Source organism: Haemaphysalis longicornis, unplaced genomic scaffold, assembly GCF_048455015.1.
Source record: "Haemaphysalis longicornis isolate Haplotype H1 unplaced genomic scaffold, Haemaphysalis longicornis Haplotype H1 scaffold_1, whole genome shotgun sequence".
In the NCBI taxonomy this organism is placed as follows: domain Eukaryota; kingdom Metazoa; phylum Arthropoda; class Arachnida; order Ixodida; family Ixodidae; genus Haemaphysalis; species Haemaphysalis longicornis.
In genome coordinates, this window is record NW_027526203.1 from 225,784,739 (window position 1) to 225,811,444 (window position 26,706).

At 45.4% G+C, this 26,706-nt stretch overlaps 1 protein-coding gene across 4 annotated transcripts in view; it reads left to right on the forward strand.

Moving 5' to 3' along the window:
• The window catches only part of LOC144142439 (uncharacterized), a 242,202-nt gene that overhangs the window by 49,173 nt on the left and 166,323 nt on the right, over nt 1–26,706 (forward strand). For all 4 annotated transcript variants that reach the window (XM_077673960.1, XM_077673951.1, XM_077673969.1 and 1 more), the window contains one exon: nt 19,568–19,639. In XM_077673960.1, the coding sequence (XP_077530086.1) occupies nt 19,568–19,639 (72 nt within the window). The remainder of the gene's footprint in view (nt 1–19,567; nt 19,640–26,706) is intronic.

Here is a 26,706-nt window from a genome sequence, read left to right on the forward strand (position 1 = left end):
TCTCAGCGTCGCATCTAAAAATGTCAGACTCGGCGACAAAGGACAGGACGCCCAGTGTCGTATACAAGATTTTTGAGCTGAGTGCCACTCCCCACGCATTGGGGAGAGGAAAAAATCTACTGGAACGAGTCAGGCAGTGCAACGACGACGTCCGGCTGCAAACCGTCACCCAGTACTGATCGCATTATCAGAAACATCAGGCCGCAAAAGAGACTTTGGTGAAATGTTCCGGAAGCATGACCAACTGGAGAAAAAAATGCAAAGAACATAAATCCTTCCCACCGAACCCTCCCACTTGTGTACACGCGGGCACCGCACTCCACAGCGAGGCACTTTGTGAGTGACCGGCGCTACGTGTGACCCCAGTCACCCCTGAAGAGTGAATCGAGCTGGTTTTGCCAAACTTCTTGTTCTTGGTTATTATTACTTTTGGTTGGGGAGGACGATATTATTTCTTCAGATACTGGGAAAAGGTTGATTCATCTAGGAGTCGTCTTGAGCTAGTCGACTGCACGACGTGAATGAAATCGTTGTCACCAACATATCAGGATGGGTGCGACCGAACGGTTGTGAGCCAGCGTGTGACGGTGATGCACTCGGGCCCGTACGAATCTGATATTTTATTCAAGAGTTCCTTCTTTATCGCTTCGTAACCTCCTTCAATTCGGATTTGCTCCATTGGCTGGTGGCTGCTTCACTGGTAAGCCTGAACCTCCCAATTTATACTGTGTTCATTTTCCCAAGACACCAATGTCAATTAAAATTTGAAAATGTGTGATGGAATATTTTTTACAACGTACGAAAAAAAAAACAAAAAAAAACGACGACATCGTTGCCGACAAACATCCACACGACCCGCCGTGCACTGGCCGCATAGACGACTCGTGTACATCCAGTCGTCTCTTCCCCGCTAAAGGTCCCCTTTCTATCTGCTCCCATTCTCAGTAACCAGATAACCATTGAAGTACAGAGACCCGACAATGTATCTATTTCAAAGTACTGAAATGCTCACCTAGAGAAATTTACAGCATGCAGTTGCTACCACGGAGGCTTGCCTTTAGTGACAAACCGGTAGGCGCAGGCGGCTTTTCCGAATTTCTGGGGCAGTCATTTTCTTTCGCATTTTATACCACTTTTCCTGCACAATATTTGGAAATAGCTTTTTTTTTTAAGCCAGTCCGACTTTTGTTTATTTTCTGGGACAACTTCTATTTCTCCCCCAGCCTTCTTTCACCAGGCTCCGCCTGTGGTCCTTCAAGCTTCATTTGTTTAAGGTGTGTTCCTAGACACACGAAAATTGATCTGAATTGAACGACTATTTGTCTTGCAGCCCTATCATTGCTGGCCATCCTCCTCCAGGCCCTCGGGACGTCTGCACGATTTAGTTAGCACAGTGGGCTGCAAAGCTTTCCAAACGCCTCTGGCAACCACCTTAGTGTCGTTACCTGACGAGGACTGAGACTTTTTCTCACAACTCCAGTGCTCTTGCAAGCATCCATTCGCTTGGTATAGACTGTAAGATGTGGTACTCTCCTGCTGCCCCGTATCAGCCTCCACTTTTCTCCTACCCCACTTTGGTTTGGCGCATTACACCTTGTGCTGCCGCAAGTAGCTCTTGGCCATCGGCTGCTAATGGTGTTTTCGTAATGTTTTCGGGCTCACGAGCGACTCATCACGATGGTCCTTGCTGTCAGGATTTTTATCGATACCTAATTCACTGAAAAGGTCGGTGTTGTGTATTTGAGATCTGCACCCGAGTCGGCATCTGGGGTTCTCTAAACCAAGCTTGTGTAGCTATTATGGTTTAGTTTGCCTAAATAACACAACTTCTTATCTTGCTGCTTACTTGTCTGATATATTGCCAGCTCTTTATAAATAACTACACATCAGTTACCCTGTGGCTTCATTTCAAATCGCATGTTGCATATTATGCATACAGTCAAAACCCGCGATAACGAAATCCCACTGGTACGAAATTCCCGCGGCAACGAAATATTTTCGCATCCCCGGCGAACGTCCATAGACGCCCATGTATTTTATATCTCGCGGCAACGAAACGTTTTTGGAAACTGATCCCGCGTTAACGAAATTCGGTGCAAGTTTGGTCGGCATTTTACCTACTCATTGGAGGGTAACTGTATCCAAAAAGTGCTCAAGTGCATTTTTTTTGGACTCAAAGTGCGTAAACTTCAGCCACAGCACGTTTGCATGGCCGCCGGCCTATTTGTTTACAAAAGACCGCGCAGCCGGCGGCCGTGGAGGCAGCCTCGCAGCGGCACCACCAGGGGGTGACACATGGTGACTCTTTAAGGTATGTATCGTATCACCCGTGAGCCGAGCCACCATCGCACGCTAGAACCCGGTAGGGCCACTCATTGCTACCGCAAAGACGGTGGCAAGGGGTGCACGTAGAAAATGCCTGTCATAGTGTCAAATGTTTTTACTTGGCCCTCTACACCAACAGAAATCTGAGATACCTTTTATTATATATTCTCTGCTTTATATTCTCACTTGAATAATCCTCACCATAGTACTGGCGCTCTTTGGCCTTGATGCCCTTGCGCCAAGAAAACCTAACATCATCATCATCACATGGTGACTCAAGTCGCGGCTTTGGCTTGGGCTACGCTGGCCCACTACCGCTGAACAGAGCGCGTGCGTTTGTTGTTTGTGTGTGGCGATTGGCATGTTTGCTCTCAGTAAGATGCCTTCGCCAGCCCAAAAGTGGAGGTTTTTATCGCTACGAGATAATGCAGCCATCATCGCCCAAATCAGTGGCCCAAGGGAGGATAGCGCCGACGAGTTTGGAAACGCCTGCAACTAGCTCAACCATTTTGAAAAGCAAGGATCACAGCAGTTTTTAATGGCGCACCTGCGCAAAACGAAACAGTGACAGCTGTGACCTTTCTGGACGTCTAGAAAGCGGTGCTCACTAAGTTTTGTAAACAGTATTGGTGCAATGAGGTGCCACTCTGTCTGGCAAAGTTCGTAAACAGAAGAAGCTGGGCTCCACTTGCATGATCGGATGTACTCGGTGCCGAGGGCCAGGGCGGAAAACGTGCAGAGAAGGTGAACCCTCGGGATGTTTTGGATGCGTTTGACACGATCTCGTTCTTGGGCGCGCACGACGACTAGCAATGAACCACTTGTACAGTGATAGCTGAACTGTGACGTTGGCTGCAAGGTAAGGCTCACGAAGTAATATAACTGACTTTAGGAAATAAATTTTTGGTTTGTGGCCAATTTTCCGGTCGTTTATGTTTCATTCTCGCGGCAACGAAATTTCCGCAAAAGCGAATTTTCTTGCTTTCCCCGGCGGTTTCGTTATTGCGAGGTTCGACTGTACTTGCATTGACATTTCGAAGCCCACGCATTCAGTATCTGTGAAAAGTTTTTTTTTTACATTGGTATCTAAATGAAAGATACAAAATTTGTCGAGACCAATCGCTCTTGTTGCGTGACGAGAGCGATGCTGAGCGACAAGAGCGACAGAAATCGCTTTTGGTAGCTTCGGTAGCAAGTGTGAACCAGCCTTAATATGGTAACAATGGAAGACATTAATATTATTAATAATAACAATGGCACTATTTTTATTATTAATTGTTTTGTATATGTGAGGGGGTGACAAATTTTCTGGACCCCAGGTGCAAGTTTACCCGGCAACACCACTGGCTTTCCCCTTTGCATTTAGCAGTGAATTGGGGTAATTGCAGAGAACATAGTTTGAGGATATGCTGCAAGAAAGCATGGTCCCTCAATATTAAGGGGGGACGAGGGTCTTAAAACTAACTTTTTTATTTATGGGTAGAAACTTATGAAAATTTGCACACAAATGTATTTTTTTTCTATAGATTTCAAATATGCAATTATATTTGAGCTGCTGCTGTTAGTTTGAAAGTTATCATGCAAAGTCTAAACCATAATTAGGTAATTTCCTGCGCAGCTTTAATGAACTTTCGCATTGCATTTTGTAGCTTTTCATTACATGAGTTGATAGCCAGAGAGTTCCCATACCCGATGACATTCTTCGTTTTTCTCTAAAGTCATGGCATCCCAAAAAAATATGTCAAGTATAAAAGATGGCAGTATTTGCTATTTTGGCTCATCAAATAACTGCAAGGCATTATTTATGCATGGCCTAAATAGAAAAAGTAAGAATGTCATCGGGTAGCTTAGGTTTTACTGAAAAAAGCTGTACCAAGATTGACCTTACGAAGCAAAAAGGAGTTCACAAAAAGCTGCACCAAAAATGTGAAACTGAGAAAACTGCATTTCAAGTTTGGCCATGTGTTATGAAATGAACGGTCAGTAGTGTAACTGCAGTATTTCCCTGCAACAAAGACATGTTCTTCCCATTCCCAAATCTGTCTTTGGATTCCAAAAATGTCAACTACAACTGGAGATACCAGAGGCCAAGTAACGTACACCATCAGGAATTCAGCAAAATTTATCAAATTCAGATCGGTTGGCGTCTTGCTGGCGTTGTGAAAACTGCAACAGTCCTTCGTAAACTGGCATCATTCATTACAGTGCACTTTGGTACCCAGAATATTGGGTACGGCGGCAGGAGGGAGGGGTGAAACTTGCTTCAGATGCCCCCCTTTTTTTTGTTCTTTGGTGAGGCTATTTTAGTCGTGGTTTTTGCGCAGGAAGTTTGAGAGGACACAGGGGTGGGACACTGCGCAGTGCGTTCTCTGCAAAAGCATCACGTCGTTGGCCCTGAAAAGAGCTTTTTGGGAAAAAAAAAAAGTAGCCGAAAGGCAAGCTTTGTTGGCCTATGGCAGCATGGCAGGAAACGTTTGGGCGATCCTGTGACAAAACACTGAGCTTTGATTTCGCAGCACTTAAGTTTTAAGTGGGGGGGGGGGGTTAACGAGTTGCAGAAGGCTTGCTGTACCACTCCAATGTGTGACGACCGTCCCCTGGTCATCCACCTACCATCAAACATGACATCAATGTTGTTTGGCGGCTGAGCAAGGTCCCTCTACAAGCCCTTGACGACACACACACTATCTGCTTCAGAGGCTGCTGCAGTGTCCCCGCAAACCTGGACCACTTTTTTCAAGTGCGCTTGGAACATATTGTGGTGTAGGCTAGCCTCTGTAGGATAAGTTCATCCCAGCACAGAAATCCGACAGAGTAGACACCCCCTTTCTGCTGCTTTGAATACTTTTCAAAGCCGTTATGTTCACCTCGAAGGGAGTGATGTTGCCAGATCCTTCGGTCCTTGGTGACGAAAAACACTCCACACGATGTTCGTAAACCGAGCACGCCACCTGGAGCCTAACAGCGAGTCTACTGCCTGTCAGTCGTCTCAAATCCGGCGCCGCCAGCCCGCACTTGCCACACTCGATGTGCGCAAAAAAGGTCTTTCAGCATTGCCATATCCACTAAGACAAAATCTGTGCCGGATTCTACCTTCGAGTGCGCCAGATCCACTTCAAGGTGGTCGAATTTCCGCTGCGTTGGTGATTTGGTCTTCATGCTGCGCTTGATCTCGTCTGCATGTTACGTATGCGTGGCGATCTTTACCGCCGTGTGATACCTTGTGTCAAGTCGACAAGACGTGCTTGGACCAGGTCTGGATTCCCGAGGTAGTTCGTCAGGCCATGGGACAGGCGAAGCAATACGAGGCGGCGAACAATTTTCATCCGGCTGAGTCGAGTGGCCCGAAGCCGCACTACGTGGTGGGATGACGCTTTCGCTTCCCGTACGCATGACGGGTCGTCCTCTTCAAACGTACGTCTCCTGGCATCAGTCACGAAAGTGTGCGATGAAAGAATCCAAAGAAACAGCGAAAATGTCTATACTCGGTTACAACTCAAGAACGGCAGCACCTCATGTCGTGTATCACTTCACCAAAGCGCCGAACCCGTGACGTCAGTACGCGCGCGTTTTGAAAGGGGTTTGGTATGAATGCGTGATATCGTCTGCCTTGTCTCGCGCAGTTTGTTTGTCATCACTGGAGTCGTATATAAGCATATTAAGTCCAAAAAATCACGGAAACGGCTCACGCCATGTTCAAAATATTCTTAGTAACGCCCTACTTGTGCCGCGCGGAGAAACATCCGGCTACGGTGATAAGGCACAGCGGCAAGTTGTCACCGAGTATAGCAAAACTACTCTAAGCGAGCGCTGCGCCAGAAGAGTGGACTCCGTCAGACGCGCGTAGCAGACGCCATGATGATGGGAAAAAAAAAAAAAAAAAAAAAGAACAAGTGACGTAGCAGTCGCGCCGACCAATGGGAGGCGTCAAACAACAAACTCAAACCGCGCGCGCGCGCGCGCTCCAGCCAATTGGCGACACAGGAGGTGCCTTCGGTAAACTGGCTAGGGCGGTCGTTCTACTCAAGCGATGCCATTTTGAGATGTCGCGAAATGCGCACAAAGAAACAAGCTTCAAAACAAAGCCAAGATGGCGGCGATCGGTCGGCTGCTTCGCCCGCGGCACGCGCGGGAATTTGAAACAACTTTTGCCCGATTCGGGGCATTTCGAGGCCCCCCGAGGTGTTTCAAAAACATGATTTTAAAGTATTTCCCGATGGAATTTAGCGTTGATATTTTGAAGGCAGGTGCTTGAAGGTACAAATATTCCAAAAATTTGATTTTTTCAAAATCGACATTTTGGCCATTTCTGACCATTCTAAGACCCGCGTCCCCCCATAAGTTGCTTCGCAGGGGCTCTTGTCTGGCATTCTTTTCCACGAGGACATCAGAAGCTTTCCTCGTCTCAGTTACATGGTGAGGTCAGGTACTTTAACGAGCCTTTCTTGAAGCGCTGTCACATTGGGACCGGTGGTTTTGTCCTTCCTGCTGTCCTCTAATCGCACCAGTTATACTTAGGTGGTACCGGTAAGCGACCATGCCTCTTTACTCGATGTCCTCTCATTATGTCTAGCAAGTGTCTGCCTTGGTTTGCTGGCCGCAGAGGGCCACAATGGTTACAGCTTCTGCACAACTTGGCAAGGGGTGTCTCGGCGTGGCAGTATCTGTGAATGTCTAGAAGTGCGGGCAAATATGGCTTGATATGACGGGATGAGGAAGAGCGTACGGGTCTGTGGAATCGGCAGAATGTGGAGGGATAGGAAGCTGGGGACACCAATCAAAGTAGTCGCAGCGAGCAATGCTTACCAGCCTCAACTCAATAGCAGTGCTTTTTCAACTTTTGTCCGTGTGGCTGTTAGGTGTGCGTGATCTTTTAGGTTTTTGGTACACTGTTGGTGAGGCTTCCAAGTGGCCTGTGATGGTACCAGCTGGGACCGGCCATCTTAACTGGTTTAGGGGCACGTCTTTGAATGTGGAGTGCCAGATACTGCTGGCAGGATTAGTGCCCCTCCCGTCTTGTGCTGCCTCACCCGTTGTAGGCCGTGTGGGTCCTCGTGCCTCGTTTTGCCGGCTGTTTGGCCCAATTGACCAAAGTGTTCGACATTAGCCGTCTTGGTACAGCCGCGGTCACGTTGTGGGAGCTTGCACAGGTTACCTTCGTGCAGTGTAGGCAGGGGCAGTGCCGGGAGGATTCGCTTCTCTCGGGTTCTCCCTCTGGCATTCTACTCGTCTTGGAAGGCCTTAGAAGCAGGCCTTGCTCCCCAGGCCCCATTTTCTTGAGACAGTGTGTGACCACAGTCGATTCTAAGGAGCATTCTGAAGTACTAATGTGGGGCCAGGGTCACAGCTGTCCTTTGGTTGACTGCCATGGCAAACAGGAGCACGTGAATAGCCTTCTCCAGGGGATCCCTGGTTGGATGCATGGTGGCCTCTGACCTGTGGCCAAAAATCTTATCAATAACGGGGCACGCTGGTCTTGGTAACTTCTTTTTGCTTTCCTACCAATCTTGATAAAGCTTAATGGGCCTGTTCATTTTTTTTTTCACTGATTTCAAATATCCAATTAGTTTTGATGTAAGGCATCTAGTTTCGGAGATAATTAAACATCTTTCTTAATTGTTCTGAGAACAATGAAAAAATACTAATCAACAAAAAATTACCAGCAAGGCATGAATAGATACCAGAAGTTGTGGAGAATGAAATGTGGGAAGCAGTTCTTTTGTTTTGCAATCACATACAAGTTTACATCAATTCTAACTTCTAGGTATGAAGTACTCCTGCTAAACAATTAGAAATAATGCTAATTAAATAACTACCTTCCTTTATTGGGTGGTTTAAACACTCAGCTTTATGCTGCAAGAGAAATTATCTTTCTAGCTGCTGTACATGCTGGGATGTACCTCTCGAGAATTTCCTATTGTAGCAATACCTCTCGTGGCGAAAAAGGAGAAAATTTTCGAAAAATTGTTTTTTTTATCGAAATCAGGCCTGTACGGCTCTGATATGGCTTTTATAAGTACCTGTCACTGTTCAAGTACCAACTTTTCAGAGGAAAATCTGTGCAAACTAAGGAAAAACTGATACCTGAAAATATGCTTTCTTGGTCAATTTTTTGGTCCCAAAAACCCACGAGGCAAGTAAAACTGTTCTTGTTACTTATGTACCAAATTTAATCGCATTAGGAGAAATGTCATTAACTAACCTAATAATGAAACCTAAATAAGTTTAAAAATATCTTCTATACTTTTTTAGTTGCCAGCTTCCTTGCACAGAATAGACATTTCGACGACACTGACGTGACAATCTTCTTGACTTCTTGCCTAATTATTTATGGTGAATGTAACTTTCAGGTAATTAGTCTTCTAAGTTAAAAACTATAGAAGGTATCTTTTGGGGGGATAGAGGGCAAAACCGACTAAAAATAGAATTTTTTTATTATATTGCCACAATATTTTAATGTTCTTCGAGAACGTCTCCACAAAGTAGCATCCTCAGATGCGTGCCAGAAGTTATTTAGAAATGGTGCCAAATGCGCCCTCATGTGGCCGCTCCTAGTCACTGCAAGTATCATGTGACACACAGTGCTATTTATATTATTTTTCTTTCAAAAAGAGGGAGAACGTTTATTTTGATAATTACTTGCAAATATAGCGCATAGTTACTTGAATTTTTCTGGGGTTCACTATACGACGCAGTGGCGCTGTGTTAGTTGAAATACCATTGCACATGCATTGTGAAACGTGTGTTTACGCCTAGTCAGTTGCCTATAATTCTGTTTGCGCACCTGTAATTGGTTTCTTTTTCGACATAATAGAGCATCTTTCACGCCTGTGCTAGTATCATTGTCTCACTTTTCTCAGAATCTACACAAGAAGTCACAATTTGAAAAAAAAATGAAACAAACTTTGAAGTGGGAGTTCTCAAAACACCATTTCCACCGAGAAAATGGACATTTTCTCTTCACCTATTTGAGTTTCCAAAACTTTTTTTAGTTGTTTATGTATGCAGTGTACACATTCAGAACCAGAATAAGCATGTTCTCACTAATATTTATTTTTTTTATTCACAATTCTTTCTGTCTAAAATGATTCAAATTTGTGTTGGTGCCAGGTAACTATTTTTTTTTTTAAATCAATGATTAATGCCACCATTATTATTCTGGTTCAGAAGAAAGGCTGAGGCATTTAGCACATGTAAGAAATGTTTCAATCCTGTTACTGTAAAAACATTTCTGAAAATGTTCCTTAAACCGAGAAAAGAAAGCTAAAAATTTGAAATTTTATTTGAGAAACTTTTAAATATTTCGGTTTGAAATTTTTGCACACATTTAGTAGATATTTGTTATACATACCCTTCAAATTTCAAGTTGATTTCTCAAAAAGCAGTGAAGTTAGCCGCAGACGTAGCTGGACATCTACATCCACTATCCATCCCCCTTTAAACCGGTATAAAAAAGACGTTTTACTTGCCATGTCCCCCTTAACCCTTTTGGCCCTGGTGGCGTCAATTGATGCCATCACATTGTGTTCCTCTAGCACATAAAGAACGAAACCAAAACTGCTAGTTTTTTGGGGGAATCGTCCTTCAATGATGCCTATTGCGATAGATATCACTGATGCTTCATTTTAGAGGAGCTACTCACTACAAAAATGAGAAAGCTCCGGTGAAGTCAAGATTACGACACTGAGGTTGAAAAAAATGTCGGTCTGTTTTATTCCCAAGCTTGTAAATCTATAAATACGTGCACTACAAAGCTGAATTTTTGTAGGTTCATGTAGTCATAACGTTTACAAAAATGGGAAAAAGTGATATCATTGCTCTATACAAGTTTTAATTGCCAGTTGTCTTCATTAATTGCCTCATTAATAAATCTGCTACTACTTTTACTTCCAGCTCTATTTTTTGTTTGTGGGCTTATGGGACCCTAAAATTTAGGACAACACTCAGAAAACACCGTTTTGCTTCAAATGAAAAAAACGGGGGCGAAAGGGTTAAAGGTATCATGCAGACAAAATACGTCTTTTATTCGAAAGATTTTGTGTTTTATAGTGCCCTCAGCACTTGTCCAGAAGCAAACTATGCTTTATTCACTGGGAAATTAATCAATTTAGTTAAAAATGTTGATTTTCCCACGAAACCATGTGTTTTCGTGATGTCTGCAAGGATATCATAAGAACAGGTCTTCAAGCGAAACCTAGTGTGCCATTAGACCCGGCAGCCAAGTTCGGAACTTTGTTTACCGTCAGTCCTCCTAGATGGCCCCACCGTACCGCGCAGGGCCATTTTCTGCCTTTGCTTTGTTTTTCACCGTATTTGCACCTGGATTTTTTTTTTTAAGGCAGAAAATAACCATTTCGTGAAACATGGTGTTTACTCGACAAATATGGTCATGTAAGACACTCGCTTATGCTAGCGTCACTAAATAAGCTACGCTTAACTCTTTCGTTACCACAGGAAATTGACCAATTTTAAAGGGTCTAACAAAACATTTTTTTTGTGCTATGCATATTGGTTAGGCACACATTGCAGTGACATAAAATGCAGATTCCATGCGCTTTCCAACGACGCCAGTTTTAATGATTTTTTCCTAAATAATGATTCCGAAAATAATTATTGAATTCGAAATTTTTGTCTGCGCGTCGAAGAAAATAAGAAAAAAGTAAGTTGTGTATAATAAACCACCAGTAGTAGAAAAAATTTAGAATGTACATTTCAAAACCCCATCTAAGAAAAAACCCGTCAAAGAAAACCCGTCCAAGAAAAAAAATTCAAAACCCGTCTAAGAAAAAAAATTGAGTTGCGCAGTACAATTTGTCAGATATAAAAGAAAATGCTAGCCCGCGTGGTGCCCATGCCATGTGGTGAAGCCCAACCTCTATTTCAAGTTTTGCTATTTTTGATAGTTCTCTAGAAGAAATCTGGTGGTTTGACATTATTGAAGGCCCAAATTAGCCTCCACGTGATGTAAAAACACCTCGTCAATGATTATGACCGGCACAATATTGAAAGCAAGCAAGCGATGTGAAAAAATCCACTTGGAGTTGAGGACCAAACTCTTTGGTGGATACTTGTTGAAGTTCTGATGATCACTTATCAGTCAGAACTTTCATTTGCGGTTTATTATCATGTTCTGACTCACTATGGTAGCCCTGCTTGCAGGAATAAGGTACGATGCGCTAGAATCGTGCCCAGCAAGCTTTCACGAAGCCGCCGTCGGGCTGTGAAGTGAGTTCAGCACTACTAGCCTACTACATTGCAGCGCCACCTAACAATTTCGAAAAGAAACAAATACAAGGCTAATGGAGACTTTGTCAGAATAGACAGTACTACTAAGAAGCGACACTAGACCTCCGGAAATACCCACGTATGAAACCGAAACTGGCCGGTGAACAGCTGGCGGTGTTCAAGGCCAATTGGAAGCGTTCTCCTTGCCTGAACTGATACCCTACGACTTGGTGTTATCGTTTGACTTTCAGCGGAAGCTCTTATCGCAGAAGCAAGGCATAGATAAAGTGGAAGCACGAGTGGCATGCTTGTTTTAAGGAGCAGTAGCGGGCAACAGATGCGCCATGGAAAATGAGCTTGTAGTTGGGTAACTGCGTAGTAGCGCCAAATATGAATTTCGCAATGCAAAAACGAAAACGAAACTGCTGGAAACTGGTTGAAAATGTCAGGCACACTTGCTAGACATGCGGGGGACCATAAGAAATAAGCTTCGGGAGAATAAAGCTGCCTTTTGTGCGAACCAAAGATCATTAGTGAATAGCTGGGGCCATTTTCAACTAATTATCCCCTCTCAGCGCTGTCGGATTACAAAGCTGACCGCATTATTTGGTATTTGACTTGCCAGGAGCCTTTTGACAAAAAAAATATCATGGTAATGCAGCCTAACCACGACCTGCATCGTTTTTTTCTAAAGTGCAGCAGCCACGCCCCCTTCCTCAAAAACACACGCACCTCAGCTCAACGCCGTCAAAAATCTCAATGTCGCCGGAGCGGGAAAATTTAAACTGATTCTGAAAGGGCAGTGCCTAGACTAACCATTGGCCGCATTAGGTGTACGAGAAACGACTACAACATGTCGAAATAGGCAATATAAATCATCGATCACCGGTGATCGATTTGAATAGGCGTGGTAACGAAAGAGTTAAGAGTACCGCCACTTCGCGCACCCGGAGGCGTCTGGGGGCCATTTTGTTTCTGGCTTGCAGTGTTGCCATCTCTCCGAACGAAATTGCCGCCGGTTGGTACGGGCAGAGTGCGACCGGCCGCTCTAGCGCCCGCGCAGCCGAGAGAGAGAGAGGAGAGGCGCCCAAAAACAAAATGGCTGCACCCATGTGTAAACAAACATCACGTGGTGCCGACCGACCAATGAAAATTCCGGCGGCACATAACAATGAGAGAAAAGAGTGCCGATACTCTAAAAGCCTTTATTTAGTGACGCTAGCTTATGCCAATTGGCCAGTGTCGTCTGAGACAACCACACAGCGTCGCAGTGCTGTGCAGCTAAAACAAGCATAGTGCATGCAGTACCAGAGGTCGGCGAACTCACTCATGAGTCCACTCACTCACTCATTTGGACTCAAACTCGCGCGTGAGTTTGAGTTTGAGTGAGCGCGAGGTTAGTGTGGCATGGTGAGTTTGAGCTTGAGTGAGTTTGAGCCGAGTGATCCCGACTGAGTTTGAGTCCGATTGAGTTTCAGTACGCCTGAGACCTAGTGAATTCTGAGTCCATTTTGAGTTTGAGTCCATTTTGAGTTTGAGTCCATTTTGAGTTCTGAGTACACTTTGAGTTCTGAGTACACTTTGAGTTCTGAGTACACTTTGAGTTCTGAGTACATTTTGAGTTTGAGTCTATTTTGAGTTCTGAGTCTATTTTGAGTTATGAGTCCATTTTGAGTTCTGAGTCCATTTTGAGTTCTGAGTCTATTTTGAGTTCTGAGTACACTTTGAGTTCTGAGTACACTTTGAGTTTGAGTCCATTTTGAGTTCTGAGTCCATTTTGAGTTCTGAGTACATTTTGAGTTCTGAGTACATTTTGAGTTTGAGTACATTTTGGGTTCTGAGAACATTTTGAGTTCTGAGTACATTTTGAGTTCTGAGCCCATTTTGAGTTCTGAGTACACTTTGAGTTCTGAGTACATTTTGAGTTTGAGCCCATTTTGAGTTCTGAGTACACTTTGAGTTTGAGTCCATTTTGAGTTCTGAGTACATTTTGAGTTTTGAGTCCATTTTGAGTTTGAGTACATACAGGGTGTTGCAACGATAACTGGAACACTTTAAAAATTTTTCCTGAGCGATCCGCCGCTCTGTTCGCGCTCAAACTTCACACAAAGGTCGCATTTTGTGGTCTATTTTGTTTGACACCGGGAACAACAACGGTACTTACCTGTTTATCCTGAAAATAAATAAAAACGATTTTCGCCTATGGGAAAATGGCGGCGATTTGGACGTGCGAGCCCGAAAACCGGGTTTTCTGATCGTCTGTTAGCTCATTTCTAGGTGCATTTTCTGATCGTCTGCTGCACCATTTGGCTCCGTACGTGAATCCCAAACGTGCGTTTCACTCTGCAGGTGGTTCCGTCGTTCCAACATCAACTTGCGCTGGCTCGCACGTTCAAATCAGCGGCCATTTTCCCATAGGCGAAAATCGTTTTTATTTATTTTCAGGATAAACAGGTAAGTACCGTTGTTGTTCCCGGTGTCAAACAAAATAGACCACAAAATGCGACCTTTGTGTGAAGTTTGAGCGCGAACAGAGCGGCGGATCGCTCAGGAAAAATTTTTAAAGTGTTCCAGTTATCGTTGCAACACCCTGTATTAGTAGCCTAGCAGGCAGCTATGGTTGGCTGTTAAGTTTCATGCGTCACTGTGGGCTCGGAATTCAGGTTACCTGCGGGTACGGCACCAATCGCGATCTGCATGATCGGTTGGGAGGGAGGGGGGTGTCTGATTTTTTTTTAGTTTCTTGTTGAATTTTCATGGCCATAAGCACTTGCTGTATACCTAATTTTCGCGGCTGGGCGCGTGAGTGATAATTGACTGGTGAGGTCATAAAAAAGGGTTATCTTAACTTTTCCTCCTGACGGATCCACTAAGAGACGGGGAAAGGGTGGTGGGAAAGCACATGGCGGCGCTAGCGTGCTGGTTGTTCGCCTGCTACTGTTAATGGCTTGATATACTAGGGGTCACAAAGGAAAAGGTGAGAGCCGGGGGGAAATGGGGGCGGGGGCTGTCCTTTCTGTTGTTTCAAATGAACTAGCTGAATTGACTGGGCAGCGCCCCTTAAGACAGAATAATGACTACATTAGATTGGGTGAAAAGTGAAACTGATGAGGCTAAGGCGTGTAAGGTATCACATGAAAGGTCCGGATTAACGGAATCACGCGGGGTAAATAAAAAAAAATGCTTCCTGATTGTACTCATCAGGCAGTCATAATGAGTCATAGATTGGGTTAAAATTCAAAATGACACTGCGAGGGCATGTGGGAAATCAAATTCAAGGTCTCGATGTGGGGAATCATTCGGGACGAAAATGCGTTATCGATATATCATGACGTAGTCATGGTAATTCATAGATTCGGTTAAAATTCAAGTTCATGACGCTAGGGCGTGTGGCGTATCAAATTAAAGGTCTCGATGAGGGTAATCACGTGCTTCCTGATTATTATCATGACATAGTCAAAATGGGTGATAAATTAGGTTAAAATTCACAATGATGCCACTGGGTGTCCGGGGCATCAGATTGAAGGTTCCGGTAAGAGAAATCACGTGGGACAAAAATGTGGTAGGGCTATATCCTTAGATAGCCATGGTTAGTCATTGATTGGTTTAACATTCAAATTGATTCCGCGAGGATGTGATGGGTATCAAATTAATGGTCTTGATGAGCGGAATCACGTGGGAGAAATACAAAAATGCTTCCTGGTTATAACCTTGAGATTGCCATGGCGAGTCTTATATTGGGGTAAAATTCGAAGTGACCCCGCTAGGGCGTGTAGGGTATCAAATTTACGGTCTTGACGAGGGGAATCACGTGGTACAAATAAAAAAATGCTTCGTAGTTCGAATCATGAGATAGTCATTATGAGTCATAGATTGGGTTAAATTCAAGGTGAGGCCGCTGAAGCATGTGGGGCTTCAAATTGAAGGTTCCAGTTAGGGGAATCACGTCGGACCCTTAAATATTGCGTCCTGGTTACAGTCATGAGAGTCATGGTTAGTTTGACTGGTATGAATTCCGTATGACCCTGCAGGGTGTGTGGGGTATCAAATTAAAGGTCTCGTCGAGGGAGATCACGTGGGAAAAATGCTTTCTGGTTATAATTATGAGGATATAGCAAAAGGTGCACACTCACACTCACACGCTCACTCACTCACACTCACTTACACTCACACTCTCACACACACTCACACTCACACCACACACACTCACACTCTCACTCGAAACTCACTCACACTCTCACTCGAAACTCACACTCACTCAAAACTCTCACTCTCACTCACACACTCACACTCTCACTCCACTCAATCTCACTCCACTCTCAATCTCACTCCACTCTCACACTCACTCTCACTCTCAGTCACTCACACTCACTCACACTCAATATCACTCTCACTCACACTCTCACACTCACAATCACACTCTCTCACACACTCACTCACACTCTCACTCCACTCAGTCTCACTCACACTCTCACTCACACTCACAGTCACACTCTCTCACTCACACTCTCACTCACACTGTCACTCTCACACTCACAATCACACTCTCTCACGCACACTCTCTCACACACACTCACACTCACAGACTCTAACTTACACTCAGACTCTCACTCACACTCTCACTCACACTCTCACTCTCACACTGACACTCACTCTCACACTCTCACTCTCACTGACTCAATATCTCACTCTCACTTGCTCAATCTCACACTCTCACACTCTCTCTCACTCTCACTCTCACTCACTATCCCTCTATCGCTCACTCTCAGTCTCTCTCTCACTCTCTCTTGCTCACTCTCTCTCTCACACTCTCTCACTCACACACTCTCTCAAACACACACACACACACACACGCGTGCATGCTGGAAGTTAACAGCTGGGTACGGCGGCGTTCATTGCTTACAACGACAGCGTGGTGTTTTTCCGAGCTACGAGAGCTCATCCCACCTAGCAAATGCTAATAAAAACTGATACAAGTGCCTCAGCAAATAACGAGCCACTTTTTTGCTGGTCCCACGTGATTTCCCTCCTCGAGACCCTCAATTTGATACCCCATATTCTTTAGCGCCACACCTCTCTGCATTTTCACCCAATCTGAGACTATGACTCCCATGTTACACGGTTCGCCATTTTCGATATTTTTCTTATTTCTTTTTTAGTTTTTTAACATTTAGTCTTATCAATTTTCTACATTTACGCTTTTATAATGATTACAGGTTGAACTTCCGTGATATCTGCATTTTTGTGTATATGCAGGCCGTTACAAGATCATGGCGGGGATAGGGGGAGGGGTGTACTCGGCAAAGAATGCTACGCAATAAAACAGCAAAGGTGTATCCATGAACGCCTCATGCTTCAGGGATTCGCGGGGACAGTTCGCTTTGACACAAGGTGTTTTTTCAGGATGCAGAGCAAGAATGCACGGAACCGTAACCCTAAACAGCTTCGACATAAATGAACGGAGCAGTGAGCGCACGTCCCCTCACCCAATCTTGCTTGTTTCGACCTGGGGACCCAGCACACCATCGAGCCTGGACCGCCTCTGTCATGAACACGAACACGGAGCCTACATCAAGAGTTTGGTATCCAATATATATGTACAATTGCTTCCAACCAGCGCTACTCTTCATGGGCAGCAAATATAGCTGTATTAAATCTCCAACGAAAATTGTTTCCGACCTCACAGGAGCTACGGTGTCATGTCGTGGCGAATGCAAGAGTTTGAGCTCACGAATTTGCACCCGTAATATTTTTACCACGCGTGAATTTGAAAACACTGACTGCTAGTGAAATCAGAGTCCATCTGACCCCCAGTAAATTCCTAGCATGAGAGAGTTGTGAGGCCATTTGAGTTCTGAATTCATTTTGAGTTCTCAGCCCATTTTGAGTTCTGAGTTCATTTTGAGTTTTGAGTACATGTTGAGTTTTGAGTCCATTTTGAGTTTGAGAACATTTTGAGTTTGAGAACATTTTGAGTTTTGAGTACATTTTGAGTTTTGAGTACATTTTGAGTTTGAGTACATTTTGAGTTTTGAGTTCACTTTGAGTTTGAGTTCACTTTGAGTTTGAGTTCACTTTGAGTTTGAGTTCACTTTGAGTTTGAGTTCACTTTGAGTTTGAGTACATTTTGAGTTTGAGTACATTTTGAGTTTTGAGTTCACTTTGAGTTTGAGTACATTTTGAGTTTGAGTACATTTTGAGTTCTGAGTGCATTTTGAGTTTTGAGTCCGAGTGAGTTCTGAGTTTTGCGCTCAATGTGAGTTTGAGTTTGAGTGAGCGCAGATGTGCTGCTCAGCATTGAGTCTCAGTTTGAGTGAGTGGTGATTCGAAGAAAAAAAATTGCGAGTGAGTTTGAGTGAGCCGCGCCAATTTTGCCGAGGTATGTGCAGTACCAACATCAGTATGCATCGGTACTTGTCTTTGCGTGTACTTTTGTAACTTCCACTGTTTACCCCACCATTCTTACTGCCATAAGAAGAATGTGCCCTAAATTTAAGCGCAAATAGCTCTTTCGGCAAACTTATAAGCCCTGCCTAATTTGCATTTGCTTTTGGCGGCCTCAGCCAATCACAGAGCTGCCACATACGACATCATTCATAGGTTCTGTTGTGGGAAATGAGCTAGTGGGGCGCATGGCCACTACTTTTTTTTTCCTAATTATATAACTTATTTGAGCAATGTTTATGTTAAAAGTGGTGTCCGTAAAAGTGATGCACGATTTAGCGAGAAAATCAAAATTTTAACTTAAATAATTGATTTTTCAGTGAATAAAGCATTGTTTGCATTCGGACAAGCACTGGGGGCACTATTTAACGCAAAATCTTTTGAATAACACAAGGAGCCATGAAGACAAAAATACAAGTTTGGTTTATTGAAAAGATTGCCTTGTTAGAATCATGCTGACACCACCTTTAACGTAAACTTCGCTCAAATAAGCTACATAATTAGGTAAAAAGGGAATGGCCATGCGACCCACTAGCTCATTTCCCGCAACAGAACCTATGATGTCATTCGAGCCAGTTCTGCGATTGGCGGAGGCCGGCGAAAGTAAACGCAAATTAGGCAGAGCTTACAGGCTTGCCGAACGAGCTATTTGCGCTTAAATTTAGGGCACATTCTTTTTAAAGCCGTAAGAATGGTGGTAAGTGCAAGTTACAAAAGCACATGTAAACATAGAAGTACCGCTTTGTACTGCTGTTGTTGGTACTGCGCGCACTATGCTTGTTTAGTTGCACAGAACTGCGGGGCTTTGGGGTTGTCGCAGACGACACTGGCCGATTGATTGACGTGACGGTGTCTTGCGTGAACATATTTGTCGAGCGAGCACTATGTTTCACGAAACCATTTTCTCCCAGAACGAAAAAAAAGGCACAAAACGACACGCCACGGTATGGTGGCGCCATCTGGGTTCAGTAACGTAAACAAACGCGTGAGTACCTCAATGCCAGCGCCAACGTACAGGGTGGAGACACCCTTTGAACGGTCCCGTGCCGCTGCAGTTGGGTCAACGTGCACAACGCGTTGTTCTCGTTTCCCACGAGACCCAGCAACGCGAAACAGATAAGATGATTCGAACTTCGCCAGTTAACCCTGTTGCTGCGATAATTTTAGCGCGGTTTTGATACAATGACTTGTTTCGGCAGCGAGCGAGTGGACCAAAATGGCGGCGCCAGCGCATTTTGGTCCCTGTACGGCGGATGCGTGAATCAAGGGATCCTAGGCTGCAGAGCGCTCGGGTCCTGTGATGTCATTTGGGACCACGAAAACGCATGATTGAGCGGGAAAATCAAAATTTTTACCTAAATTGATTAATTTCTCAGTGAATAAAGCATCGTTTGCATTCGGACAAGTGCTGGGGCACTATAAAACACGAAACCTTTCGAATAACACAAACTTGCATTTTGTCTTCATGGCTGCTTTAAGGTATCATGTATTGTCAAAGCTGTTCTGTAGCTGATCTTGCTGATGGGTGCCTTCTGCTGCACTCCTCAAGGTTGCTTTGCGCCATTTTTTTCAGTGTCAACTGCGTGCCCCCACGAGGCCGCGGCCGGGGAACTCGGGCGGCAAGTCACCAACCTGGAGCAACCACGTAAGTCTCGCCCGCACTTGGGCCCTTCATAATAGCACGCCTTGGCTGGCTGACTGTGGACTCTGCCTTCCCACCCGGCTGTGGTTCCTGTGTGCTACTTGAGGAGAACCTCAGCCATTTCCTTTTGTGTATGCTGGTGAGTTCCTCTAGGCTGTTGTTAGGAGAGGGGGCAGTGGTGTAAATTCACTTTTGACAGGTCTGAGGTGTAACTCATTCGCCTTTTAGAAGAATTTATTGTTTGCTTGGTAAAGAAGACCACTAGAATCGTGCATTCGGAGCATTGCAAATGCTCACACAAGTAACTTACTATTGATGCTGTTTCCGCCGTCAAACAGCTCCCACTGCCACAGCATCACACGTTGCTGCTACTTGGGGGTTCTCACAATTCCTTGAAAACCGTGAAAACCCTTGAATTTAAAGTGCCATTTTCAAGGCCTTGAAAGTCCTGGAATTTTTTGCAGTCCTTGAAAACCCTTGATTTTCACTGGGATAATCAGTGGTTCTGCCTTTTCACGAGAATTTTAACTATTTTTCATGGCTTTCAAGTTTTAACTAACGTAAAAAAAATTCTAACACTCAAGCTTTGGTGCATTGCACAAAATTACACTTAGTGGATTTTTGTTAAAGGTGTTGTGCCACCAAATTTGTTGCTTGTGCATTCTTTGTTGCAAACGTTTTATAATTCGTTAGAAAGCATGATACATGCTCTCACACGCACATATTCTGAGTGAAAAATTTATTATCGCACGATTCATGTGAACAGAATTCGGTTTCGGTTTCTGGGCGCCGATTCAAGCAGTGACGTCGCAGTGTTGCGCCATAGCCTCCTTTAGTAGGTTATATAGGAGGCTATGGTTGCGCGGACGCTCTGCCACGCGTGTCTACCATGCGGCGCTGCGGTACGTTGCGACTTTACTGCGGCGTCTGCTCCTCCACATACGTGCTTCACCACGGAAGTAAACACGCCGACTCGTCACGTCAAGCCGCGACAGCTCCGACCTGGATTCTTTGTCTGCATCCTCGGATGCAGACAAATGAAAACCATGGATTTGCAAACCATAAAAATGCTAAAAAAAACGCTAAAAAAAAGAAAAAAAAGCTGCCCCCGCCGCGAATCGAACCGGCAACGTTGACCGGATGGGCGGAACGCGCGAGACCACTGAGCCAGCGAACAGACGGTTCCGCTTCGCGATATAGCCGGTGTACTAGATGGAGGCCCATCCTTGGAGTCGTACCTCGGTGTTTACTAGCTAGTTTACAGAATTCCTGGCTTGTAAACTCACATTTTTTAAATAGCGCTTGCGCAGCAAGGTTCCGCGAAGCCCCCGCGACAGCTTATCGCCATCAACTCTGCTCTTCTGCGAAAGCGCTCGCAAAAATAAGCGTGCCCGGCTGCGACTGCGATTTTGCACTGAAGGGATAGTGCTTGCCGTACTTTGGTTTTACGTTTTACGTTAAAAACCTTTGCCGATACTGATCCCTTATTACCCAAATTACCCTACGTAACTGTTCTTCTGCAGGAAACTGACCTTATATTTTCTACAGGCGAGCCGATCGCACACGCATTCCGAGGTAGCGGCGTCGCCGAAGAGCACGGCCGAAGCGTCGAACGCCAAAATACGGATCGCATTAGCGCTAGTGTTGAGTTGTATGGGCTTCATGGAACTTACTGAGTTTATTACCCTCCAGAAACTAACAAAATAGAGCCGCGTTCATTGCGGCACGAATGTTGTCGGGGCGCAGTTCTCGCTTCTCGGTCGATTGACGACGCGTCGTGCGACCAGTCAGGCGACCGGTTTTGTTGGCGTCTTCGGTCGGCGAGTCAGTCACACTATGGCGACTTTTCATCGGCCGACGTGTTTGTGTCGCCGTCGGCGTGGTGTGACAACGCGGTCTGGCAATTCGGCAGTTGGCCGATGTTTTAACGACTCGTCGGCGTCGCGTCGTCGTCGCCGTCGTATCGGTATAGTGTGTCGATACGACCAAGCGACCAAACAAACTGTGGTAACTGGAGTTCACGTTGACGTCGCTCGAGTCGCTAGCGTTGTATGACGTCACAAACTTTGCTGCGCTGGCAATTCACTGACGTCATGGTTAGTGGCGCTAGCGATGGGTCCCGATTTCCAGAAGAGCATTTAGGTAATTTTTAGAAGCGAATTAAAATATGTATTAAGCGCTTGCTGTACCCAGCACTTCGTGTTGAGGGTCGTTGCATGCAGAGGAAGCCTACAGCAGGCTTTTTACAGACTTGAAATTTGGTGGCACAACACCTTTAAGCAACGAGGCAACATTAAGAGCAAGAAGTTTTCAATCTAATTCATGTCATGATACAGTCTAATGGAACCCAGCTTCTGGACAAGTCTGGGCAGTGGTGGGCTTGCGCGTAGCTGAGTTTTGTTGTGCCGGAGATGTTCGCTTTTGAATTAGCTGAGGAAGGACCCATTCAGACAGGATTTCGTCAAACGCAATGAGCGTGCAATGCAAACTATTTAGATATAATGACATTTTGCTGATTGGAGAGTCTGAGCTAAAAAGGTTGTAGGTTGCTTAGAAAGTACCTTGTGCTTTGCATAAATGCCCGACTTGTTCATGGAGTCCCTGCACAGACATCATGCGCAAGGCGCACGAGTTTGGGACAGATGCAGCGATTTTGTGGATGTCAAAAGTGGTAACACCTTACTCCTCGTATAGTTCGTGGTCACACACAAATTATCTCTTTAATGGAATGTTCCAAGATAGTGAAGTTGCAAAGGCCTTCTGTTGTAAAGAGAGACTGTGTGCTTATGCAGCATGGCGTGTTCTTGGGCCTCCCCCCCCTCATTACCCCATTTATTTCATCTGTGCAGCAGGTGATTGACAAAATTGGCACGGCTTGCTTTAGTGGTGCAAGGGTGGAGGAACAGCAGAGCTGGCGGCCCCTCTCCCTTTGCCGGAGACCCGGCTGTTGCATCATCGTCATCGTTGTCGTCGTCATCATCATCATCCCACTAGGTCCCCTGCAGGCCGAAGGCCCCTCCCATCGACCTCCAACAGCTTCTGCCCCGCGCCGCTCGAGTCTATTCTTTGCCTCTGAATTTCCTTATTTCGTTCCTCCATGGAGTAACTGGCCTTCCTGTTTTCCTTGACCTGTCTCTCGTTGTCCGCACTGTTACCCCGGTCGTGCAATTATTGTCGTTCGCCTAATTACGTGGCCAGCCCAAGTCCATTTCTGTTTCTTTATTTGAACTATGATATGAACTGTAGTTTGTTCCCGAGGAAGCTCGTTTCGTGTCTTTAAGTGTTACTCTGACCAATATTCGTTCCACGACCCGTTGAACCGATCTAAGTTTGCTTTCAACTTGTTTAGTAAGGTGCCAAGTTTCTGCTCTCTATGTCATCGCCTCCCATTTATTTCTGAACTTGCTGCTAAAAGTTCTCCATTACTGGGGGGCCCGGATCGTTTCGGCCACAGGCTCCTAAAGTGGACCACGTTAGCATTCACTAGAGCCCCAGCCAGGTCCGAAGCCAACGCCCGTGCTACGAACCTGTTGTGTCGTGGGCGACGGCGAGCGGCCTCAGCAGTGACGGGAGCGAAGGCGCACCGCGCCGGCCCACGCACAAGCCCACAAGGAGGAGTGCGACCTCGCTGTTACAACCCCAGACAAAGAATGCTTTATTTCACATCACAACGGCACCACCGGACACGCATACGCACGTGATTGGATCATTAGCATCACGTGCGTCCCACCGCAACGACATCTAGTAACAACCTAATACTACACAAACGCACACAGTGAGCGGGCGCTCAACAGAGGGCGCCACTACACCACAGAACCCAAAGGAAATTCTGTGCACCCGGATGCAATGATAGCTCCATCAGATAGACGACGGTTTCATAACATGAGACCCAGGTTCGATTCGAACCACAGGAAGCATTTTTTCTTTTCCTTTCCAGTTGGCTGCACAGGTTATTGTTCCCCGCCGCTGTTAATCGAGTACCCCTCGGGCCTTTGGGGTGTCCCAATGGTTAGGTTGCCGGTTTCACGACGTAAAGTTCCCGGGTTTGATTTTCAGGACCTCCCTAACCACATTTTTTTCTTGACGCTTCGAGGTTTTCTTTCTACAACAGATGGATTTTGTATGTGACTTACGTCCTGTTTGATGGGCCTGCTATTGGTTACTTACATTGAAGCAAATAGATATTTCAAAATCTGGTCTCTCTCAAAAAAAAAAAAAAAAAAGCAAAGAGCAGCTGCAGGAGCAAGGCAGCTGAAAAGATGCATTGTCGAGGAGATTGACTACATGAAAAAAAAAAAACAACAAAAAAACTAAGGCAAAGCTCATAGCAACAGTTGCTGATTTAATATCTTAGTTGATTCCTTTGCTGGCAAAGCAGGAGGTGCAGGCGACATGACCTACGTTTTTAAATCAAACAGCCTGAGAAAAGCAGCAAAAAATGTAGAAAAACACACTTGTAAACACCAACCAAGAAATAAAAGAAAAAAAAAGATTGGGGAGCTTTTATGGATTTGTTAGCACCTATTAGTATCTCGCACTAATGTTTTTAACTTTTAAGTATTGTGCAAAAACCACTTTTGTATTGTGTTGAAAAAGTTATCCCAGATAAAACATTTGATAGGGTCCTTCAAAATGTATTTATGATCCTTGAAAGTCTTTGAAAATCCTTGAATTTTCGCCTCTGAAGCCTTTACAAACCCTGCTGCCACTACTGCTGGGGTGCTGTTTTTTAGTGGCAGTGACTATAGATTTGTATAGGAGCTCAGTTGTAGTCAAGCCGCAGCCAAGCAACACCGAGGCAACTCCCCCGTGTATCTCAGTGGTGATATTGGGGTTTGTACAAGAGCAGTTTGACTTGTAAACATGGTGCCGTAAAGTAGAAAGTGGAAGTTTTCTTGCAAGGTATTGGCAGAACGATGATGCAGAGAACAACTGTGCGCCAAAGCTATAAATGCAGACAGGAAATTGGCGCACTGCACGCTAAAAGGGTTAATCTCCGCTTTTGTTTCCCGCCCGGCACTGCGGGTAGCGCTTCTCCCGGCGAAAGAAGGTACGGAAGCCAAGGGGACGCAGGGGTGCGACAGCTGCGCATATTGCGCAGTTTTGATACAAATTTGTTTTCCTGCCCCAGGCTGCTCCAAAAGCTTGAAAATTGCAAAAATTACGCCAAACGTTTCCGAAACAGTCTGAGAACCAAGGGTTTTAATGCTCCCATCAGTTTCAGTGGGGAAAAATGCTTACTGACGGCATAATTTTCCAGCACCCTTGGTGATGCTGTTTGTAAGCGTTTAATTGATTGATCATTCAACAAAAAAATCCGCATAAACTTGTCTCCAAGATAGTTTTTTCGAAAGTCACAATGTCGGGTTGCACATGTTATATTCTGTGAGTTTTTTTTTTTTTTTAAAGTTTTTCCATGGCAAACAATTGCAAAGCCCTGCAGAAAAAATACTTATCTGTACTCAGGCGACAAACTACTGGTGCAAATTGATGAAAAAACGTGGATTTTCGGAGCGCCGTATCTTGGTGTGGTGAATATCGCAACTGCTTCGCCGTTGGTCGAAGCAGTTGCCCGTGGTTCAGGCAGAGTGCCCTTCGCCGATTTCTACCGTGGTTTTGGTTATGGGGGTGGCTGGGTTTACATTTAGTCGTTTGATCTGTGGAGGGAAGTTGCGCGACTCGAAGGACGGGAGTCCGTTAAAAACGACGTGGGGCCTGCGAATTCGCCGTGTTGCGGTCTCGATTGCGAGGCGCGGTGTGTGCTTGAAGTGAAATTTCAAACTCATTGCGGTGTTATAATAAAAGCTGAATTATTGCCGCCTTTGACAGTGAGCTTGCAAGCGGCGGGAAGGGGACGATTGACACCGCAGAAGTTGCGTCGTAGGCTATACGCCTCGAGCGCGGCCTGTAGGGGCGCCACTGAAATCCCCCTAGCGGCCCGTTTCGAAAGCAGGCGCGGGAGTCCCCGGCCCGCATCCCCCTGTCGCCGTTGCTTTTGGGGCTCGTTCAAGACAGCAATTTACCGTTTGTCCGCGTTCGAAATACCGAATAACGTGGAGCAGGCACTCTGTTTGCAAGCGTGGTGTGTTCACGAGAGTATAAACGTTTATGACGTGATCTTAGTGAGATCTACATGAGCGCCGGGCGTGTGTCACAGGCCGGCGTCCCGGAGCCAGCATTTGCATGCAGCTGATTGCAATTCCGCTCCCCTGAAATTTATGGCAGTCTCCGTAAGCAGTGTTTCCTCCGATGGTCATGTTGCGGCCATACACACCATGATGTAAATCGACTTTGTGCACTTACAAAATCCAGCGGAGCACTCATACCTGACAGCACGCAAGTTACGCCTGCCAATAACACATTTCAGATATTGATCAGTACCATGAACAAGCCAATGCGGCATAAATTTCACAAACATTGTACCAAAGAAGTACGACGGATAATGAAAAATTACTCCGGAGTCAGCACACGACGACAAATTTAATGCTGGGTCGTCTTGTCCCGAGGTGAGCGCTCGCTAACATTCATCTGTCACATTTATCCTCCACGAGAAGCGCGAAGATGGGCTTATAGAGTAATCCGCGTCCGTGACCAAACTTTTCTTCGAAACATCGTCATATGACACAGGGAGACTGCAGAATCTAGCATAAACCGAAATCAGAGACCCTTATCAGATACGACACTCTTCCAACGAGCCCGTGTGTACGAGATTTCGGAGCACGTTAAGGATCTCCAGGTAGTCAAAATTAATCCCGAGCCCTCCACTACGGCGTGCCTCATCGTCTCCGTTGCGTCGGCGCGTTAAACCCTGCAATCAATCAATCAACTCTTCCAACGACACCTCGTATCGCTTGTGAACTGCCTACCCTGTATTCTTCAAAAAATGCGTCCGCCGAGTGATCAGCCGTTCGTTGAAGGCGAAAAACAAACGAAAAGTGAACAGGCAGCTTGTGTGTGTGATTACTAAAACGTTCATTCGTTGATTTCGCTCCGTAATTGTTAACAACGATAGTTGAGCGTCCTCCTCCTCACCCCCCCCCCCCTCATGTCTAGCGAACTATCAGTGCAGT